Genomic DNA, 18718 nt, shown 5'->3' with positions numbered 1-18718 from the left:
ATAGACATACTTATATTATTGTCTTTCTCCTTTAATTTGGCATCTAGAGTAATGACTAACCAAAATGTACAAGATTGTAGATTTGGCTCTGCATGTGTAATAATAAACACAATCAGTATAAATACAAAATAAACGGGAAAATAATAATTTTACTTCGAGTAATGAATGGTTCATAGTAGGCTTATAGATCTAGTACAAAAATTCGTCTTCTTTCTGGCTTACAGGTTGTTTTTCTTTCGTTTTTCTCCTTTTCTTCTTACTTTTGACGAGCATTTCATCTCCCTTGTCCCACTCTTCCAGCATGGCTTTTAACACCGGGCCCATCATGTACCCACGACTGGTGTCGCTGTTTGTGTCCTCCATAGGAAAGGACGAGAGGACGGATGTGTCAGTAGAAGGATCAAACTGATCCACCAAGTCTGCCATTTCTGTATCATAGTCCTCACCCTAAGGAGTAAGTAGAAAAGCAGTACAGAAAGTAATATTTGTATGCATATGTTATATATCTACATACTTGTTCTAGAAGAGACTTTGCATAGGTGGAAACGGGCACAATTGACAAAAAACTCTGGAATAATCTTATAGTGCTGCCAAAATAATTGTCTCGAAGCATTTTAGTAGCCCATGTTTTATATTTAATATAGCTTAATTGTATCACATGATTGTATGCACTCACCATGAACGAGGATTCAAATTCTCCATTGATATTCGGTGAATACAGCAAGTTAGTGTCTGGGTCTTCTGCGCAGAAAGAATTCCGAAACAAGAATGAATGTCACACATTATAAAAAACACATTATAAGATAGAGCAGCATGTTTCTTTAGTGTTGAAACTTACGTGTAGAATATTCCGGAAAGTCCAAAGGATCAAGATCGGAGTAGCCAAAGTAGTTCATGGGGCGGCCATAAGACTTTTTCCCTTTCCTGTCTGTCTCAGTGTTCAGTCTTTGTGCTACTGTGATCATACGATCCCTGCAGTAAATGAGTAGACGTATCTATTTGATAGCATGACGTAATTATAGATCTATATTGTCATAAACAATAATGCACCACTAGCTGTAACACAAGAATCCGCTAGTAATAATACTTAGAGCAGCAAAAACCAGAATAGGGCCTGCATACAAAAACAGACGGACACACACTACACACACACACAATCAGTTTTACCCCCTAATCCTACGCCTGAGGCATAATTGACTTGATCAACACCATGGCCACTCATAATAATTATATCGAATGCAAAAGCTATCTACACCATGCACATGTGAGCATAACTTACACATTTCTGAGTGGGTCTTTCTCTCTTCTCAATCTCAAGTAGCAATAGCAACACATACAAAGGAAGATTGAAAGCAGAGCAAGGATGAGCATGCAAATCACAACAATCACAGCAATCCCAATTTCAGACTGAAAGAATGGGACAGTCGGAGTCAGTGGTCCAATACTAGGAGTTACAGGGACAGTGTCGGTGAAATACACGGTTATGTTTCTGATGATAGGATTTTGTTCGTTTGGCTCATCTGATAGTGCTATCTGTAGGGATATGACATCATTTGTTTCTGCGGCTGATATCTTCTCATTGGATAACAGAATCGCTGTATTTTCCGCGAAATTTTGCTCGAGTCTGAAATAATTGTTTTTTGAAGTATTGATCAACGATGCAGTGACATTGCTTGAAGTGTCGGGATCAGTGAATGCAAATCTGTTTGCCTTACTTTGAATGTTCTTGGGCAGTATGGCTACAATAATGTTTATACGTGTGTTAGAAAGTACGTCTTCCTTCCCGAGAAGGACGATGTATTCCACCACATCGACTGGGACAAACTCAGGATCGTTGTCATTGATATCAGTCAAAAACAGGACCACGATTACTGAATTAACTTTAGCACTTGGCTCACCCAAATCACGGGCTCGGACCACAAGAGTAATATTCTGGAATCTTTCATAGTCTAAAGTAGAACCTTCTTTCACAAACAATTCTCCAGTTTGAGATCGAATTGAATATTCATCTGCGGTTCCAATTAAGCTTCCAACAATGCTGAATACAATGGTGGCTGCATTCGTGCCAGGTTCATCTAGATCAGTAGCTGTGATAAATCCAATACTATGGTCATCTTGGTACGTTCCTTCAGGTAGCGTGAATGTGAATTGATCAATAGGGAAAGTAGGTGTATTGTCATTGGCATCTTTCACAATTACTGTAAGGTATACATTCACATTCACTTGCGTAGTATTATCCGTAATATGAATGGTCAAAACATATTCAGGTATTCTCTCTCTGTCGAGTATATCATTAACTAACACCATTCCATTCAACAAAACAGAGAATTCATCAAACACGTCACCTCCGACAATTTCGTAAGATGGGCTTGAAGTTTGGAAGTCTTGAAGAATGAGAAATTCTCTCACATTATAACGAAGGCCTTCTACATTTTCGGCAAAGACAACAGTGTCAGTTGTAACAGATGCCACATACACAATGACAGTGGTGGTGTCCTCAAATATTCCATCGCTAACTTCAACAGTGAAATTGTATCTGTCTCTGTGATCTGCCGAAAATTCACTTGAACCTCTTCGCACTATACCATCCAATACATCCACAACAAACAGATCATGTATCTCTGAATCAGTCGTTAGTAGCTCGTAACGAAGAGAACTGTTGGCATCATTGTCCGTGACTTCAAGAGTTAGGATATTTTGAATAGGAGGTGTCAGGTTGTCAATATCAATAATATAAAGTGATGATCTGAAGACTGGAGGTTGATCATTTTCATCAAGAATCACAATAGTTATCAGTGCGGTGGAATTGAGACGTGGTGAGCCCAGATCCATAGCTTTGACAATGATTGAGTATCGTTCGTTTGTTTCACGATCAAATGACACTAGGGAGGTTACTTCACCACTAATTAAGTCTACCGTGAAATCAGAACTGGTAGTAGAGTATCGGATAATACTATTCATTCCTGAATCGATGTCAGTTGCCATTACTTGGAGGAGAGAAATGCCTGCAGGTTGATTTTCAAGTATTTCCGCTGTGTACACAGTTTGGCTAAACACTGGTTTGTTGTCATTAAAGTCTTCTAGTGATACTAGAAGAATGGCAGAGTTGACAGTAGCTGCATTCACTATTGCATTTAAAATGACGGTAAACTGTTTCTTGTTTGATTCGTAGTCTAAGTTCCTGTTGTCAATAAGAGTAACGTCTCCGGTGGTGGGATCTATCACAAAGGCACCCTCGTTATCAACACTTAGTTCTAGACCAAAAGTTACTTCATTCGATGTTGGATTAACCAGTGCATCACGAATCAGAACACCACTGAATATCAACGTGCCAATGTCAATGCTTTCAGATATAGTAACATTGAACTGACTTGGGTTAAATCGTATTGCGTTGGTAATATTAGATTGAAACAAAAGTGCAACTGTTGTTTGTGTCGACTGAGAAACAGCACCAGAATCTCGGACAAGTACAGTAAATACAACAGCTCCTGGTGTATTGAAAGAACCTCTCAAGAACAATTCACCAGTGTTCTCAATAATGAAAACCTCATCATCACTTTGTACTGGTGCTTGAATAGTATACACAAGTAAAGAATTATTACCGGAGTCTTCATCAGTGCAAGATAGCTGAGCGAAGGAGGTGAGAGAGTAATCTCCGGTTGGTAACTGAAGACTGATGAAAGGTTGGCATACAGGTGAATTATCGTTTATATCAGTTACAGACACGGTGATACTAGCAGTAGCAGTCTTACCCGTAACACCAAACGTCTCATCGTTATCACTTGCTTCAACGATCAAAGTATACTGTCTGTTCACAGACTCAAAGTCAAGCGTACCGACCAGCACTACATTCCCAGTTTGACTCTCAACGAGAAACAGATCAGTACGTGAGTCTGATGAGAAGGTTACTTGTCCCCTCAAGTCCCTATCTGTAGCTATTAGTCGTCCAATTACAATACCAGGTGCAGTGTCTTCTGGTGTGAATAACTCGAATGGTGGTTGAAATACGGGGGCATGAGAATTGACAGGGACAACCACTACTATAAGTGTTACAGAGGAGGACAATGTCACACCTGAACCAAGCCGGATTTCTGTGTCGGTGCATGTAATTTCCAATGTGTAGCTGTCTTGGATTTCAAAATCAACAGGGTTGTGCAGCACAATTTCACCGTTTTGAGTCAAAGTGAATGGGGAATTGTCTGGAGAAAAGCTGAATCTTACATTGCTACTTCCGTCTGGATCAACACATGTGTAGGTTTGAATAGGAGTGGCCAATTGTTGATCTTCATTGATAACGATATTCTCGATTCCTTGTGGCATGATTACTGGATACTCATCATTGACGTTGATTACATCAATATTGATATTTATTCGAGCTGATAAAGGATTGACAATCGAATTGTCGAAAGCATTCACAGCCAGAAAATAATTAGAGGTAAGTTCATGATTTAGAGCGAGTAAGAGACGGATTTCACCAGTTTGAGAATCAATTGTAAATGCCCCTCTTCCAGTTCCGCCAGTAATAGCATAAGTGACGTTACCCTCAGTGTCCGTTGCATTAACAGCGGTGAGGAGAATACCTTCAATTGCATTTTCTAGTATACTCACAGAAATTGAACCGTGATGGAATGTAGGGGGTGTGTTGGCTCCTTGAACCTGAATGGTCGCTATAGAAGTCACTGACAAAGCTTCGGTTCCGTTATCAGAGCATGTAATAAAGATGTCGTACGTGCCAGCTGGTAAGAATGAGGCCAATGTGAAAGTAGCTGTAACACGTCCTGATTGTGTAATTGTTTCAACGGCAACCCCTTCTGGTCGATTCAGAATCTCTAAAGTTAAATCTGCATTGTAGGTGGTGTCAATATCATAACAGAACACTTCCAGGATAATCTCAGGTATTGTTTGGTTTGTGGTAAGAGTGACAAAGTATGTTCCAAAGTCTGAAAGTATTGGAGGTGTGTTCACGTCCACCACCTGAACCGTCACAAGGACAGTATCCTCATAATTGCCAGTATCAATTGCGCTAACAAAAAATGACAACTGCGATGTCACACTAGAATTGAGTGGTAAGCTGGTAGTGTAAATTTCTCCAATCCTATTTATTGTGAAGTATGAAGACTGTTGTGTTGGTTCAATCTGGTACACAAATACACCATCTTCACCGGCATCTGAATCACTAGTTATCACGGTGCCAACCAGACTGCCAGGCAAAGAAGTTTCATTGATCTGGAAGAAATAGCCAGGCTCTGAAAACGTTGGACTGAATTCATTCACACCACTGACAACTATAACAAGTGTTGCAGAATCTGCTAAGGATGGAGAACCGCCATCTCTGCATTCTATTTCTAAAGTGTACTGCGTCTGTGTTTCAAAGTCAAGATTTCTTTGCAGCGAAAGTGCAGCAATTTGTGAGTTAATTCTAGATACAGTAAAAGTATCGCTGTGTTCACTTGTGATGTTGAATGTTATCTCTCCATTTATCCCTGAGTCCCTATCAGTACACATCAGCCTGAAGAATTCCATGTTTATGCTGGTATCTTCACGGAGGGTTATCGTTCCTTGAGATAGGAATATTGTCGGTTCGTTATCATTTGAGTCCTCCACTCGTATCTCTACCAACACAACACCTACTCCAGAAGTAACCACATCGCTAGCACCTACAAAGAATGTGTACAGCGACTCAGCCTCACGATTGAGTGAAGACGTCAGAGACACCTCCCCGGTTTTGGAATCTATTTCAAATGGGAAACCTGCTGGCAAATTGAAGAAAGAAAAAGAAGTGTTCATACTCTCACTAGTAGCAAACACAGTGAGTACGACTGTACCAACTTCAGCATTTTCTGAAATGTTTCTCTGAAAGACAGACTGGGAGAATACAGGTGGTTGAGCATCAGTGACTTGTATCCTAATTGCTATATGACCAGTTGCACGCTGGCTGGATAGTTCACTATCAGTACATAGCAGGTTCAGTGAGATAACTGCATTTGCATCCAAGCTGTTGCCTTGTCCTGCCCAGACTAAAACATTGTCTGAGTTCAGTTCAAAAAGACCGAGACTGTTCCCACTGTTTATAGACAAGGATGTTTCACTGCCATCTCCATCGATACAAGTGTATGACTGAATAGGTTGGCCCATCGGGCTGTCAAAATTGATAGTAGCGATTGTTGCTATTGGAGACATTACAGGAATAACGTCATTCAAGTTGAGTACCTCGATGTGGACTATGGCGTGTGACTCCAGACCACCTCCATCAACAGCTATTACGCTGAGATCCCACTCTCTTTGCACCTCATAGTCAAGATTATTTGCCACAATTAGCTCTCCAGTCAACGAATTTATTAATACCACCGAATTGTTACCAGGGTCTTGCAAAAAGTACCTCACATCACCATGGAATCCAGTATCGTCATCAATTGCTTCGAGAATACCAATTTGCGCTCCAAAACTGTTCTCAGACGCAGTGAAGTTGAAAATTGCTTGTGAGAACGTCGGGACAAACTCATTGACTGGATCAACATTAATTCTAACAGACGTCCTTACTGTGTGAGGGGAACTGCCTCCGTCAGTACAAGTCACTTCAAATGCGTGAGAAGTATTCTTCTCAAAATCAATAACACTGTTCACGTAAATCAAACCTTCATCTGTGATATTGAAGATGTTTAGCGAGTATAGTATCGAGTAGCTGATGTCTGTATTTAGATCGGAGTCTGTACACATTAGCTGTACAATGGGAGTGGAAATGCTTGCTCCTTCAGTGACGTTTCCAGAGTAGAATGGGCTGGAAAACTGGGGGATGTTATCATTCAAGTCAGTGACAGTTATAAACACGCTGACAAGAGAAGAGATGCTTGCTCTGCCTGCAATTGTAGCACTCACAGTTAACACATACTCTTGTTGAAATGCAGCATCTAGCTCATCTATCACTAAAATGTTGCCGAACAGAGGATCAACAGTAAAGACACCTCCCTCGTTCCCGCCAACAATAGAATAGACCACTTCAATGTCAGGATTGCTTGGGACAGCATTCACTTGCAGAATTGAAGTGTGAATGGCGACATCTTCATCGATAGATATGTTATATTCTTGCAGATCAAAGACAGGTGCAATAAGAGACGCAATGTCAACGGTCACCGTAACTTGAGCTGAGGACGAAAGTCTATTGACACCACGATCTGTACACACTACTTGAAAATTGTGAACTGCTTGTGTTGTCTGCTCTCTTGCAAGCAGAACAGTACCATTACTCTGTATTACAAAATTTTGACCGTCTTGTTCTAAGGAGTAATCAATGACACCGTTATCCAACAGATCTGCATCTGTGCATGTGACTGTGAGTACAGGCGAAAGTAGTGTGTGATTCGTCGAAATGGACTGAATGTATGTAAATTGCTGTGGAATAGGATGGTTATCATTAATATCCGCTATTCTGATAGTCACTAGAGTTGTTTCGTTCAATCTGGTCCCAGGAAGGGCAGCCACCCCTCCATCAATAGCTGCAATATTAAGAACGTACGTGTCTATCGTCTCACGATCGACTGAGGTAAGAACGCCAATACGACCTGTGATAGCATCGATGAAAAACTGATCTGGATTGCCGTCAAAAATCATGTATGCAATCTCACCAAAGCTACCCACATCTCTATCAGTTGCCGAAATCTGACCAACAAAGGATAGAGGAGGAGCATCTTCCGGTATAGAGAATATGTAAGAATCGAATCCGAAGATTGGTGGATAGACATTAACAAACTCCACTTCAATGGTAATAATTCCCATAGAGACGTCCTCAGGGCGAGTTATATCGAAACATAGCACGGGTAGTGAATATACTGGAGTATCTGTTAGCGCACCTTCTAGTCTCACAATACCCAAGTTATCAACGCTAAATAGAGTGTTGGGTGGATCAAAACTGAATGTTGTGTTCGCTATCGAGTCCAGGTCTGTGCATTGTAGGACACCAATCGGAAATCCAACTGGAGCATTTTGCCTAACTGAGAGCAGGGCAGAAGGCGGAGTTAGTGGTACTTCATCATTTTCGTCCACAATCGTCACTAGAAGTAAAACACTTGATTGCCTTCCACTGCCGTCAACTGCCCTCACAACTAAACCATGGCTGGTCTGCATCTCAAAGTCGAGACTTATAACAAGAATGATGACACCAGTGTCAGGCTCGATATAGAATATGTTGTTATCATTGCCATCAGTAATTGAATACGTGATTGCTGAACCATCATTACTAGATGCCTGTATGTTACTGTATTGCTCTCCTGTTTCTCCAGTTTCACTAAGTATCCAGTCATAGCGTGGTTCTGTGAAAACTGGCGCCAATGGCTCAGGCACAAATATATAGACTTGACCCTCAGATGATATATTTCCGTTGTCAGTGCAGAGTATATCGAAAATGAAAGATGAAGGACCAGATAGTTGCTGTGAAACCTCAATGCTGTAGAGATCTTCTAATGGTACTAGTCTGAATGGAGTAGCAGTGAGATTAGCGGAGACTTGAGGGGAGGAAAAGGGTGAGGCGTCGTCATCGGTACAACTTATATTCACAAGACTTGCTCCTATTGAGGTGGTCTCCATGACAGTTACTCCATACACACCACCACTGTCAAGGATGGGAGAGTTGTCGTTGGTGTTTGTTACATTAACAGTGAGAGTTGCCATGTCCACTAGCTGATATGACTCGTCAAAACTACCTGCGTCCATAACAAATACATTGTACGAGTATTGTGCTGTTGTTTCAAAGTCAAGGGGGCTGGTTAGTATAATTCCACCATTGGTGGGGTTAATATATAGTTCGCTAGGAGGCAAAGGGTCTTCTATGAAGTAAATGAGATCAGCTTGATGACTGTCTGGGTCTGTGGCAGAAATATATCCAATCACTGTGAGGAGTGGTGTACTTTCTGGTATGGAGATGGAGAACTGACGTTCGACGAACACAGGGGGCTGAGTATTGATGAATATCACTTGAATACTAATAGTTATTTGTGTGAACTCTCCACCATTCCCAATCACATTTACATCCAGTGCAGTAACAGTAGAAGGTGTGACAGGGGCAGCAATATACACTCTCCCTGTGATGGGGTCTACTCCAAATGGAGATTTTTGTCCACTCGAGAGTTCAAACTGTATAGGTGTTTGATCAGCATCTTCACAATTCAATAACACCACTGTCTCATCAATAGTCGCATTGCTAAATATCTCCACAGTATAGAACATACTCTCACATTGGGGTATATTATCGTTCTCGTTGATAACATTAATTGTCACGGTGGTCACACCCCTAAGAGGAGCTAAAGGGTCGCTATCTTCAGCCATGACTGTGAAAGTGTGGGTGGGTGTACTCTCCCAGTCGAGAGGTCGACGAATAAACAGTTCTCCACTTACAGGGTCTACTTCAAAACTCCCTACACCAGTTACGGAGTAGACAACTTGCCCTTGCAATCCAGGATCAGAATCTGATGCTACCACACGACCAATTATTGTGCCTACCATTGAACTCTCAGACACATTGAAAGAGTAAAGTTGCGATTCGAATGTCGGAGTGTCCAGATTATCGAAGGAGTATATCAAGATAGCTTCAATTGTGATTTGAAGTGATGGCATTCCCATGTCTGTCACAGATATCTGAAGCACAAATTGCTCGAAATTTGGGTCTGGTAATATGAAAGTAGTCACAATGAAAGATCCATCTTCACTGACATTGAATAAGCCGTTATCATTTCCACTCCATATTGTGTATGACAGAGCACCATCCATACCAATGTCACCATCAGTACATCGAAAATCTATGATTGGTCCAATAGTCGTATGATTGATGATTGTAACGTAAATCGGATCAAAGCAGACTGGAGTGAACTCGTTCACACCCGTCACTTCAATAGTAACATTCACTTTGGACATCAACTGAGTATTACTATCAATAGCACCATCTCTTGCAACTACAGTCAGCACATACAATGCTCTAGTCTCAACATCCAGAGATCTGAGAATAGATATATCACCTGTGTCTTCATTTATGAAGAATGTTGTATCGACACTATCAACTAATGAGTACCTTACTTCTCCATTCACACCATCATCTGAATCCACAGCTTGTACAGTTAGGATCACTTCATTCAGTAACTGTGTATCCTCAGGCACTTGAACCAAATAAGAGCTGTTGAGGAATTCTGGGGCATTACGATTGACTTCCTGTATTTCAATGAGTGCACGGGCAGCATCAGACCGAATAGGATTACCAGCATCAGCACAGTCTATGAATAGGATTATGTCATCAAATTGTCTTGTTGCCAGGTTTCCTATCACAAAAATGTTGCCAGTGTTTACGTTAACGTCAAATAAATCGCTTGCATCGGATATTGAATAACTTATCATAGCATTGGCTCCGAGATCAAAATCAGTGCAGGAGACGTTTCCAACAATGGTTCCAACGGTTTCATTTCCATTCAGAGGCCCATAGGTGTACGTATCGAAAGCAAATATTGGCTTATTGTCATTCTGATCCAGTATAGTGATGTTTACAAGATGTGATGACATTCGTCTATTCAAAAGGTCCGCTGATTGGTCGGTGATGCGAACTTGGAAACTGTAAAAGTCGAACTCCTCCCTATCCAGTGTACCATTCACAAGAATTTGGCCTGAGGCTGTTACAGTAAAATCATCATCTAAAATGTCTCCGATAACTTCAAACACCACCACTCCATCCAGTCCATTATCATCATCAAAAAACTGCAACTGTATCACCTCACTTCTACGTACAGCATTTTCCTCAATTTCAAATGGTCCTGATGCAAAAGTCGGTGTGAACTCGTTAACAGGAGACACGATAACATTAACAAATGTTGTCGCTTGTAGATTATGTATATCAGTACAAGCTGCAGTTAGTATGTGGGTAGGGCTCATTTCATAGTCCAATGTCATTCCAGGAGAGAGTGTAATCACTCCAGTTTCCATATTGACAACGAAAATCCCATCAACATTCCCATCGAGTATACTGTATAGCACATCATCATTGTCGTCAATATCACTGCAGACAAGCTCAACAACAAAGGTGCCACTTTCTTGATTCTCAAAAAGCGTTGAGCTGTATGGTATATTCTCGAATACTGGTGGAGCTGCGACAGCATCATCTATGGAGACCAATAGCTGGGCTGTTGAACTGAGTGGTTCAACACTGAGATCAGTAGCAACAACTTGATAGAAGTAGGAAGGAACAATGTCAAAATTAAGAGGAGCAGCTACAAAAACACACCCAGTGTCCTCTTGGATTCCAAAGGAGCCTTGGTTATTCTGTGGGGACACTAGAATTAGGGAGTAACTGATGGTACCATCTAAAGTGTCTGCTCTGTCCATATCAGTAGCCATTACACAGTCTACAATGGTACCTAATGTAGCATTTTCCAGCACACGAAAACTGTAACTTGACAATGAGAAAATCGGTGCGTGTTCATTAATGATCACCGAATTGATGGCTAGACTGACTGTTGTAGATTTTGGTGGCTGTCCACGATCAGAGCATGTGATATCCAGTACAATACTGTTAATCACTCGGGCTATCGTCCTGACTACACCATTCTCAGTTATGATAAAATTATCAAAGAGACTTGTGCTAGACAAGGAAAAGTTTGTTAATCCATTCAATCCATCATCAGCGTCTGTACATACAAAGACCGCTACATCCACATTGCTGCTGTTAGATTCAATTAGGGTGATGACTGGTGGATTTTCCGGAGATATAATCGGGCTGTTGTCATTGATGTCCGTTACTATAATCCTGTATGTAGCAATTGAAAAGAGTGAGATGGAATTGCTAGTATCATCCGGTGAAATGACATTCTCTGCTCTTAGAACCAGTAAATATTCTGATACTTGCTCTCGATCTAAAGGTAATTGCAATCGTAATAAACTACTGGTAATAACGAACACATTATCACCATTGCCATCAATTATACTAAACACCACCGCTCTATGGTCTTGCGGTCCTTGGTCGGCATCAACAGCAATTAAACGTGCCAAAGTGTTTCCCACCGCCAAATTCTCGGCTACTTCCAACTCTGATGCATTAACACTGGACGGCTCTACAAAACTTGGAGCAAAGTCATTGAAAGGCTCCAAGTCAATAGTGATATCAGTGCTGACTTCTATGTTACCAGAGTCATTACAGAATGCTAGAATCATATAGCGTGCCGTAGTTTCGAAATCAACCACTCCATTGACAACTAGCATGCCAGATGTGGAATCTATATGAAACGGAACGTCTTGAAAACCAAGTGAGTACTGCACAGGAATACCTTCTGTCTGATCATCTACATCCATACACTCAACCATTCCAACTGGTGTGTTTTGAGGAGAAGATTCTCGAACGCTAAAGAAATACAAATTGTCAGAAAAAGAAGGATTGTTGTCGTTCACGTTGTTTATCTCGACCATAACAAGTGCAGTGTCTCGATTGTTTGCAACATCAAACGCTTCTACGAAGAAAGTATACATCTGCTGTTCTTCGTAGTCAATTATGGACGTTAGTGTTAGAACACCACTGTCCACGTTAACTTCGAAAGGTACGTCAGTATCTGGAAACTCATACATTACTACACCAGCTATAAGTCCATCTTGATCTATAGCTTCCACCGTTCCTATCTCAGTATTGATACCATCGTCTTCAGAGACACTGAAATTGTACACATGTGCAACGAATACTGGCATGTGCTCATCCACATCAACTACAATCACGATTATGTCAGCGGAAGCAGAGAAAATACCATCACTGCAAGTGATTCCAAATCTGTATAATGACTGAGCTTCATGGTCGAGAGTTCCAGCCACAGTAAGAGCTCCATTACTTTCAATTTGAAATGGAAAGTCCCCTACGAGTGTGAACATAATGTCACCATTAGCCCCCGAGTCTCTGTCTGTACAAACAACGAGAAAGACCATATCTCCAATATTTGCTGATTCAGGAATTGTTCCAAAATAGAGAAAGCGAGAAAATACGGGAATATTATCATTGACGTCGCTAACAGTGATAGTAAGATTAGCAGTAGTGATACGTTCATCATTGTCAGCTCGAATGGTGAGCATGTATTCAGATGCTTCTTCAAAATCGAGAGAGGTTTGAAGCGTTAGTTGGCCAGTTGTCGGTGAGATGCTGAAGGGCGAGTCAGTAGGTGATATAGAGTAGGAGATTGTATTGTGAGGAGGGCTGTCTTGATCGGTTGCTGCTATTGGTAAGCCAACATTGGTTCCAATAGGCGTGTTCTCATCTACGGTAATTGGTTGCACTGTGTTGAAAATTGGAGGATTATCGTTCACTGGTAAGATTCTTATCGGAACTGTTATCTCATCCGATAGTGGCGGATTTCCTCCGTCTTCACATACTATTCGCAGAGTGTAGTGTGTAGCAATCTCATAATCAAGATCCCCTACAAGTAGTAGCATTCCTGGTGCTGTTATTGAGAATATATTATTGGTATCTCCATCAGCAATCCTAAACGACACATCTCCAAAATCTCCACTATCCCCATCTGAGCAAAGGTACTGATCGAGAGTCTCAACATCGATGTTGTTCTCTTCTTCTCTCACTATTTCAGTCGGTTCCGTTGTGATTCTGGGTTCTCGATCGTTGAGGTTGATAACAGTCACATGGACAATAGCTTCGTTTGTGTTTGGAGGGTCACCATTGTCAGTGGCTTCAACTCTCAAGCTATACGACTCAGTGGTCTCAAAGTCAAGAGCACCTGTCAATTGAACGCTGCCGCTAGATTCATCAACCCGAAACTGGCTAAGAAGATTTATCTGATTAAATTTAAGAATTGCTCCAGTACTTGCGGTAGCATTTAATACCAGTATCTCAGTTCCAGAAGCTGAATTTTCATTAATGTTCGCATCATAAGTACTGTCTGGATGAAAAGTGATTGTGGAATTGAGTAGCACTCTCACACTGACAGTAGCGGAGTCAGATCTATTTAGTGGACTAGGTCCTGTGCAAACAATATCGAAAGTAAAAATGCTGTTTATTGGAACATCTTGTATAAGTTCGATCCTACCATTTTGTCTGATATCGAAAAATGAGCTGTGTTCTCCCTCTTCTGTGAATGAATATGAAATTCGAGCATTGCTTGGTGCGTCTATGTCAGTACAAAGTGTGGATCCTACTTGAGTACCTGTCGTGGCTGTTGTATTCACTACGAATACGTACAGATCAGTCGTGAATACGGGTGAATTATCATCAAGATCTACTACTGTGATGTTTATCAGTGCTGAGCTGCTTTGGGGAATGACTGCCTGGTCTGTAGCGGTAACAGTGAATATTAGTAAGTTACCTGTCAATTCTCGGTCTATTGCACTCGCGATACGGATAATTCCACTGCTAGCAATTGTGAAGAAACGTGCATCAGGGCCATTGATAGAAAAGGCTATCTCCCCATCTCGATGTGATGCTAAATCTTGATCTGAAGCCATAGCCTGAAGCACAGATGTTGAGATATCGCTATGTTCTACAATGTTCATTTCATACAGTGCTTGAGTGAAGACTGGTGGAAATTCATTCACCGCTGTGACGGTTACACGAATCGCAACCATTGTAGAACGTGGCGGAGAGCCTCCATCAGAAACCAGGACGTCAAGATTATATTCCTGTACAGCTTCATAATCAAGCACATCAGTAGTTGCCACAGTGCCATCAGTTTGAATTTCAAATATATTTTCAATATTTCCGGACTCAATAGTATACACAATTTGACCGTTGCTCCCTTCATCATTATCAGAGCAAGAGAGTTGTTGAAACACAAGGGCGTTAGGTTCGATACTCTCAGCAAGTGAGAAACTTTCCTGAATTGATTCACACACAGGGTTGTATTCATTAGCATCGAGTACATTGATCGTGAGAGTCTCGTAAGAGTCAAAATCTGTATCGCTAGCAGAAATATTGAGTGAATATACAGCCTGAGAAAAGAAGTTTAATTTCTCTACCAAAGATAGCCCACCAGTGTTGGATATGATGCTGAAAGTGTTCTCATTTCCTCCAGCAATTGAGTATATAATTTGTCCAAAGCTTCCACGATCAGAATCAGTTGCAACAACAGTGAAGAAAACATCTCCTAACAATTGAGCCTCGCTAACGTTTATGGTCATAGGCAAATTCTGAAAAGTAGGTTGGTTGTTATTTCGAGAAATAATAGAAACTGTTACTTGGATCTGAATCTGGCGAGTCTCCAAAATTCCAGAATCTGATACTATCACAGTTGCGGGGAGAAGGGTGCTCTCTGTATTGTTTAGAAGATTTCCAAGAGTTATCACTCCGGTACCGGAATCAATACTCAGAACATTGAAATCCTCTACAAGTGTGTACGTGAGAAGCCCATTCTCATTCAAGTCAGGATCATTACATTGCAGCTGAAGTATAAGCGTGCCTACACCAGCCGTTTCATCAACATCAGCATTGTTCAAAGTACGAGTACATGTTGGATTATTGTCATTCACATCTCTGATGAATATGTTGACAAGAGCACTGTCAGATCTCTCGGGACCAATCACAATACGATTTTCTGTAACTACTACTACCATACGATATTCACTAATTATTTCTCGATCAAGGGGTGCACCAAGCGTAAGATCACCAGTGGTTGGTTCGATAAAGAAGAAACCAGGAGAGCTTTCGTTTTCAAGCCTATAGTTTAGTTGGTCTGAGTCAATGTCCACAGCTTCAATAGTGGCTACTATAGTACCTGTTGCCGTGTCTTCCGACAAAAAAATATTGATTGTCGTGTTTGTTATCATTGGAGGATTCGAATCATCTCTAAAGACAGTTACAAAAATGGTGGCATCATCGAAGAATGTTGGTACACCTAGATCGTCACACCTAAGAGCGAGTGTGTACGATTCCGTTGATGTGCCTTCTGGGAGGGTTAGCGCTCTATTCACGGTTATCTCACCTGTAATTGGATCAATACTGAACGCATCATCAGTGTTGCCTTCTGATATAGAAAACCTAACTTCTCCATTAGCACCACTATCAGGATCACTACAGCTCAAATCTGCAACAGTTTCTCCGAACATAACAAGCTCACTGAGTTGTATTGAATCACTAGTTCCGTCAGCAAAAGATGGACGATTTGTATTTCCTTCAGTAATTTGAAGAACGACCAAAACATCATCAGTAAATTCAGAGTCAGTAACAAAGGCTGTGAAGCTTACGCTTGTCTCTGTTATGTTCAGTACAGAGTTGAAAAGTAGTAGTTCGCCAAGTGTATTGATGTCAACAAAACCGTTCGTTTGCAAGCTGTATGTAATATCACCACCAAGGCCAACATCTATGTCAGTTGCAGATATCCTTCCAATTACATATCGATTAGCAGGAGTGGTGCGAGATACGTTAAAAAAGTAGCTCCTCTGATCAAAGACAGGGAAATTATCGTTTTCTGGCACAATGTCTATCGTTACTATTGCTAAGTCTTCACGTCCATTATTATCATAGCAACGAATCTCAAAACCATAATTCGTGGCTACCTCGTAATCAAGCACACCTTGGAGTTGAATTTCACCTGTGCGAGTATCAATGTGAAACAAATCTGTGATTGTTGAAGAAGTGGTAACAATTTCAACATGGTCCATGCCCAACTCTCCCCTTCCCCTGTCCGCATCAGTACAGGACACATCGCTAGCACTCAGTATCACACTTCCAGTTAGGTAGGATTCAGGAAACATTCGCGTGTATCGTTCTTCAGCAATAATCGGGTCAAACTCATTAACGGAAAGCACAAAAATTTGGAAATCAAAGTTATTGCACTGATCACTGGGTGGAAATTCATCACAACCAACAATCGAAATAGCAAAGCGTCTATACAATCCAGCAATCAAAGTAATACCATCCACATCATTATCCAAATTTTCTGTGAATGACAAATCACCTGATACCAAGTCAAGCAAGAAAGCTTCACTGTCTCCAGAACCGGGAATAACATCATCCAATGTATACGTTATGCTTCCATCAGCACCAGCATCTGTATCTGTAAATAGAAACTTGTTACTAACTTCAGCTAAACTTGAGTTTCCTGTTGCTATAACAACACCTACGGTTACCGTTTCCGAAATTACAACTGTACTTAGTCTTTGTACAATCACAGGCACTTGTTCATTTACTGGTAAGATTGCCACATCAACGCTTACAGTGCTGGATTGATTGCTCTCTGAGTTATCGTAACATGTGACCATGAAGGAATACGATGTTTGTGTCTCATAGTCAAGGTCAGCATTGACAGAGAAAGAGCCAGAAGCTTCGTCCAAGATAAGAGGACTGATACTACCAGTGCCTACTAGAGAGTAGGTTATTTGACTGGAGGCTGTGTCTGGATCAATGCATCTAGTCACTAGAAATCCTGCCGAAGGTCTTGGATAGTCTATACCAGCGACAATACTGTCGAGTACGGTTTCGTGTACAGCTACATCATATGTACCCAACTCGAAAGTCGGAGCAGTATCATCAATATCTTCTACAGAAATTGTTACTCGTAGGTTTCTACCAACACCTTGATCAAAAGTGTTTGCTGCTCGTACAAGAAAATCAAACACAGTATTTTGCTCATAATCTAAAGCAGACTGCGAAGTGATCTCTCCAGTTTCTGAGTTGATGGCAAAAATACTAAACACCTCAGGGTCCAATGACTCGAAAGAATATTCAATCACTCCAAGGTTACCTCGATCTTCATCTGTAGCGTTCACAATTGTGATCAAGGTATTTAGCGGAAAATCTTCACTAAGCGAGAGCTCGATTGCAGCATGAAGAAATCGTGGACTGAACTCATTTTCATCGATACGTGTCACTCTGAAGATTGCTGAGGTTGAATCTGTACTATCACTTACGTCAAAACACTCAACGAAAGAGGAGAATGTACCAGTCGATATATTTAATGCATCAATGTTGAGCGCTACACCACCATTAGTTTCGCTTAAAGTAAGAAAGTTCACGTCGTCAGGGTTTAGAAATCGGTAGTTGACAACTCCACTAAAAGAGCAAAGAAGTGTGGCAATTGTATGACCCGTTGGTAAGTTTTGGTTGAATGTAATATTGTAGTTGCTATTAAATTGTGGTGATGGTTGAGCAAGTAAACCTGTACAAAGCAAGCTAGTAAAAAATGTACACACAATAAAAGTAGAACCCTTCTCTTGAACCATCCGAACGAAATAAAATTCCTCTATTATAATGGCCACTTGACATAGCCCAAGTCAGTGTTTTAAACGTTCAATGTTTATTCGGATGTTAATACATGCATGCACACTTGTATTACTATTATGCCTTTGACTCTTTTACTTACGTACATACGTCTAGATGCTTATCTGTAATTAACACTACGTTTTGAAGTACGTGTCAACTACGGGTACCTGGCAAAAGTAGCGTCACAAATAGACAGACCGTCAGCGGTACTCCTTGCAACCAGTTCATACTTGGATTGCACTCTACCTATAAACAATGTATGTGTGTAACAGTATGTATGTGCTGTGATTCACTATCATAGTTTTAAATGCCTGCACTTGTAGAGCCTCAATTGTGTTTTCACTTATTATGTCATACCACACTCACCAAGGAGGGAGGGTCTCAATGGACCTGTATATATTGTAGACACTGTCTTGGCCTACCTATGACAGAAGGACTTTTTTGGGTAGCTTGTATATGCTAGGTTTCTGTAGCTAGAAACTCTACTCTACAAGCTGTAATGGGTGG

The 18718-nt window shown here is 41.0% G+C and overlaps 1 protein-coding gene across 1 annotated transcript; it reads right to left on the bottom strand.

The window, feature by feature from the left end:
* Positions 1-48: 48 nt before the first annotated feature.
* LOC135338758 (protocadherin Fat 1-like) lies at positions 49-18716 on the bottom strand. Its single transcript, XM_064534837.1, has 6 exons — positions 18578-18716; positions 18379-18457; positions 1280-18107; positions 839-972; positions 677-741; positions 49-447 (listed from the first exon to the last, which is right to left on the bottom strand). Exons 2-6 carry the CDS (start codon positions 18437-18439, stop codon positions 190-192), a joined length of 17346 nt encoding a protein of 5781 aa, XP_064390907.1. The 5' UTR covers positions 18440-18457; positions 18578-18716; the 3' UTR covers positions 49-189.
* Between the last annotated feature and the right edge of the window lie 2 nt (positions 18717-18718).

This window comes from Halichondria panicea, chromosome 7 (genome assembly GCF_963675165.1).
Source record: "Halichondria panicea chromosome 7, odHalPani1.1, whole genome shotgun sequence".
In the NCBI taxonomy this organism is placed as follows: Eukaryota; Metazoa; Porifera; class Demospongiae; order Suberitida; family Halichondriidae; genus Halichondria; species Halichondria panicea.
The sequence above is the reverse complement of the archived record's forward strand: the minus strand, read 5'-3'. Positions and strand labels throughout refer to the sequence as shown.

Excerpts from the sequence above, each read along its gene's own strand:
- LOC135338758 (XM_064534837.1), bottom strand. The coding sequence starts at position 18,439 with ATGAACTGGTTGCAAGGAGTACCGCTGACGGTCTGTCTATTTGTGACG. Across the intron at positions 973-1,279 it reads AAAGACCCACTCAGAAATGT|GGATCGTATGATCACAGTAG; the intron begins GTAAGTTATGCT and ends CATTTACTGCAG. Across the intron at positions 448-676 it reads AATTTGAATCCTCGTTCATG|GGTGAGGACTATGATACAGA; the intron begins GTGAGTGCATAC and ends CTTACTCCTTAG.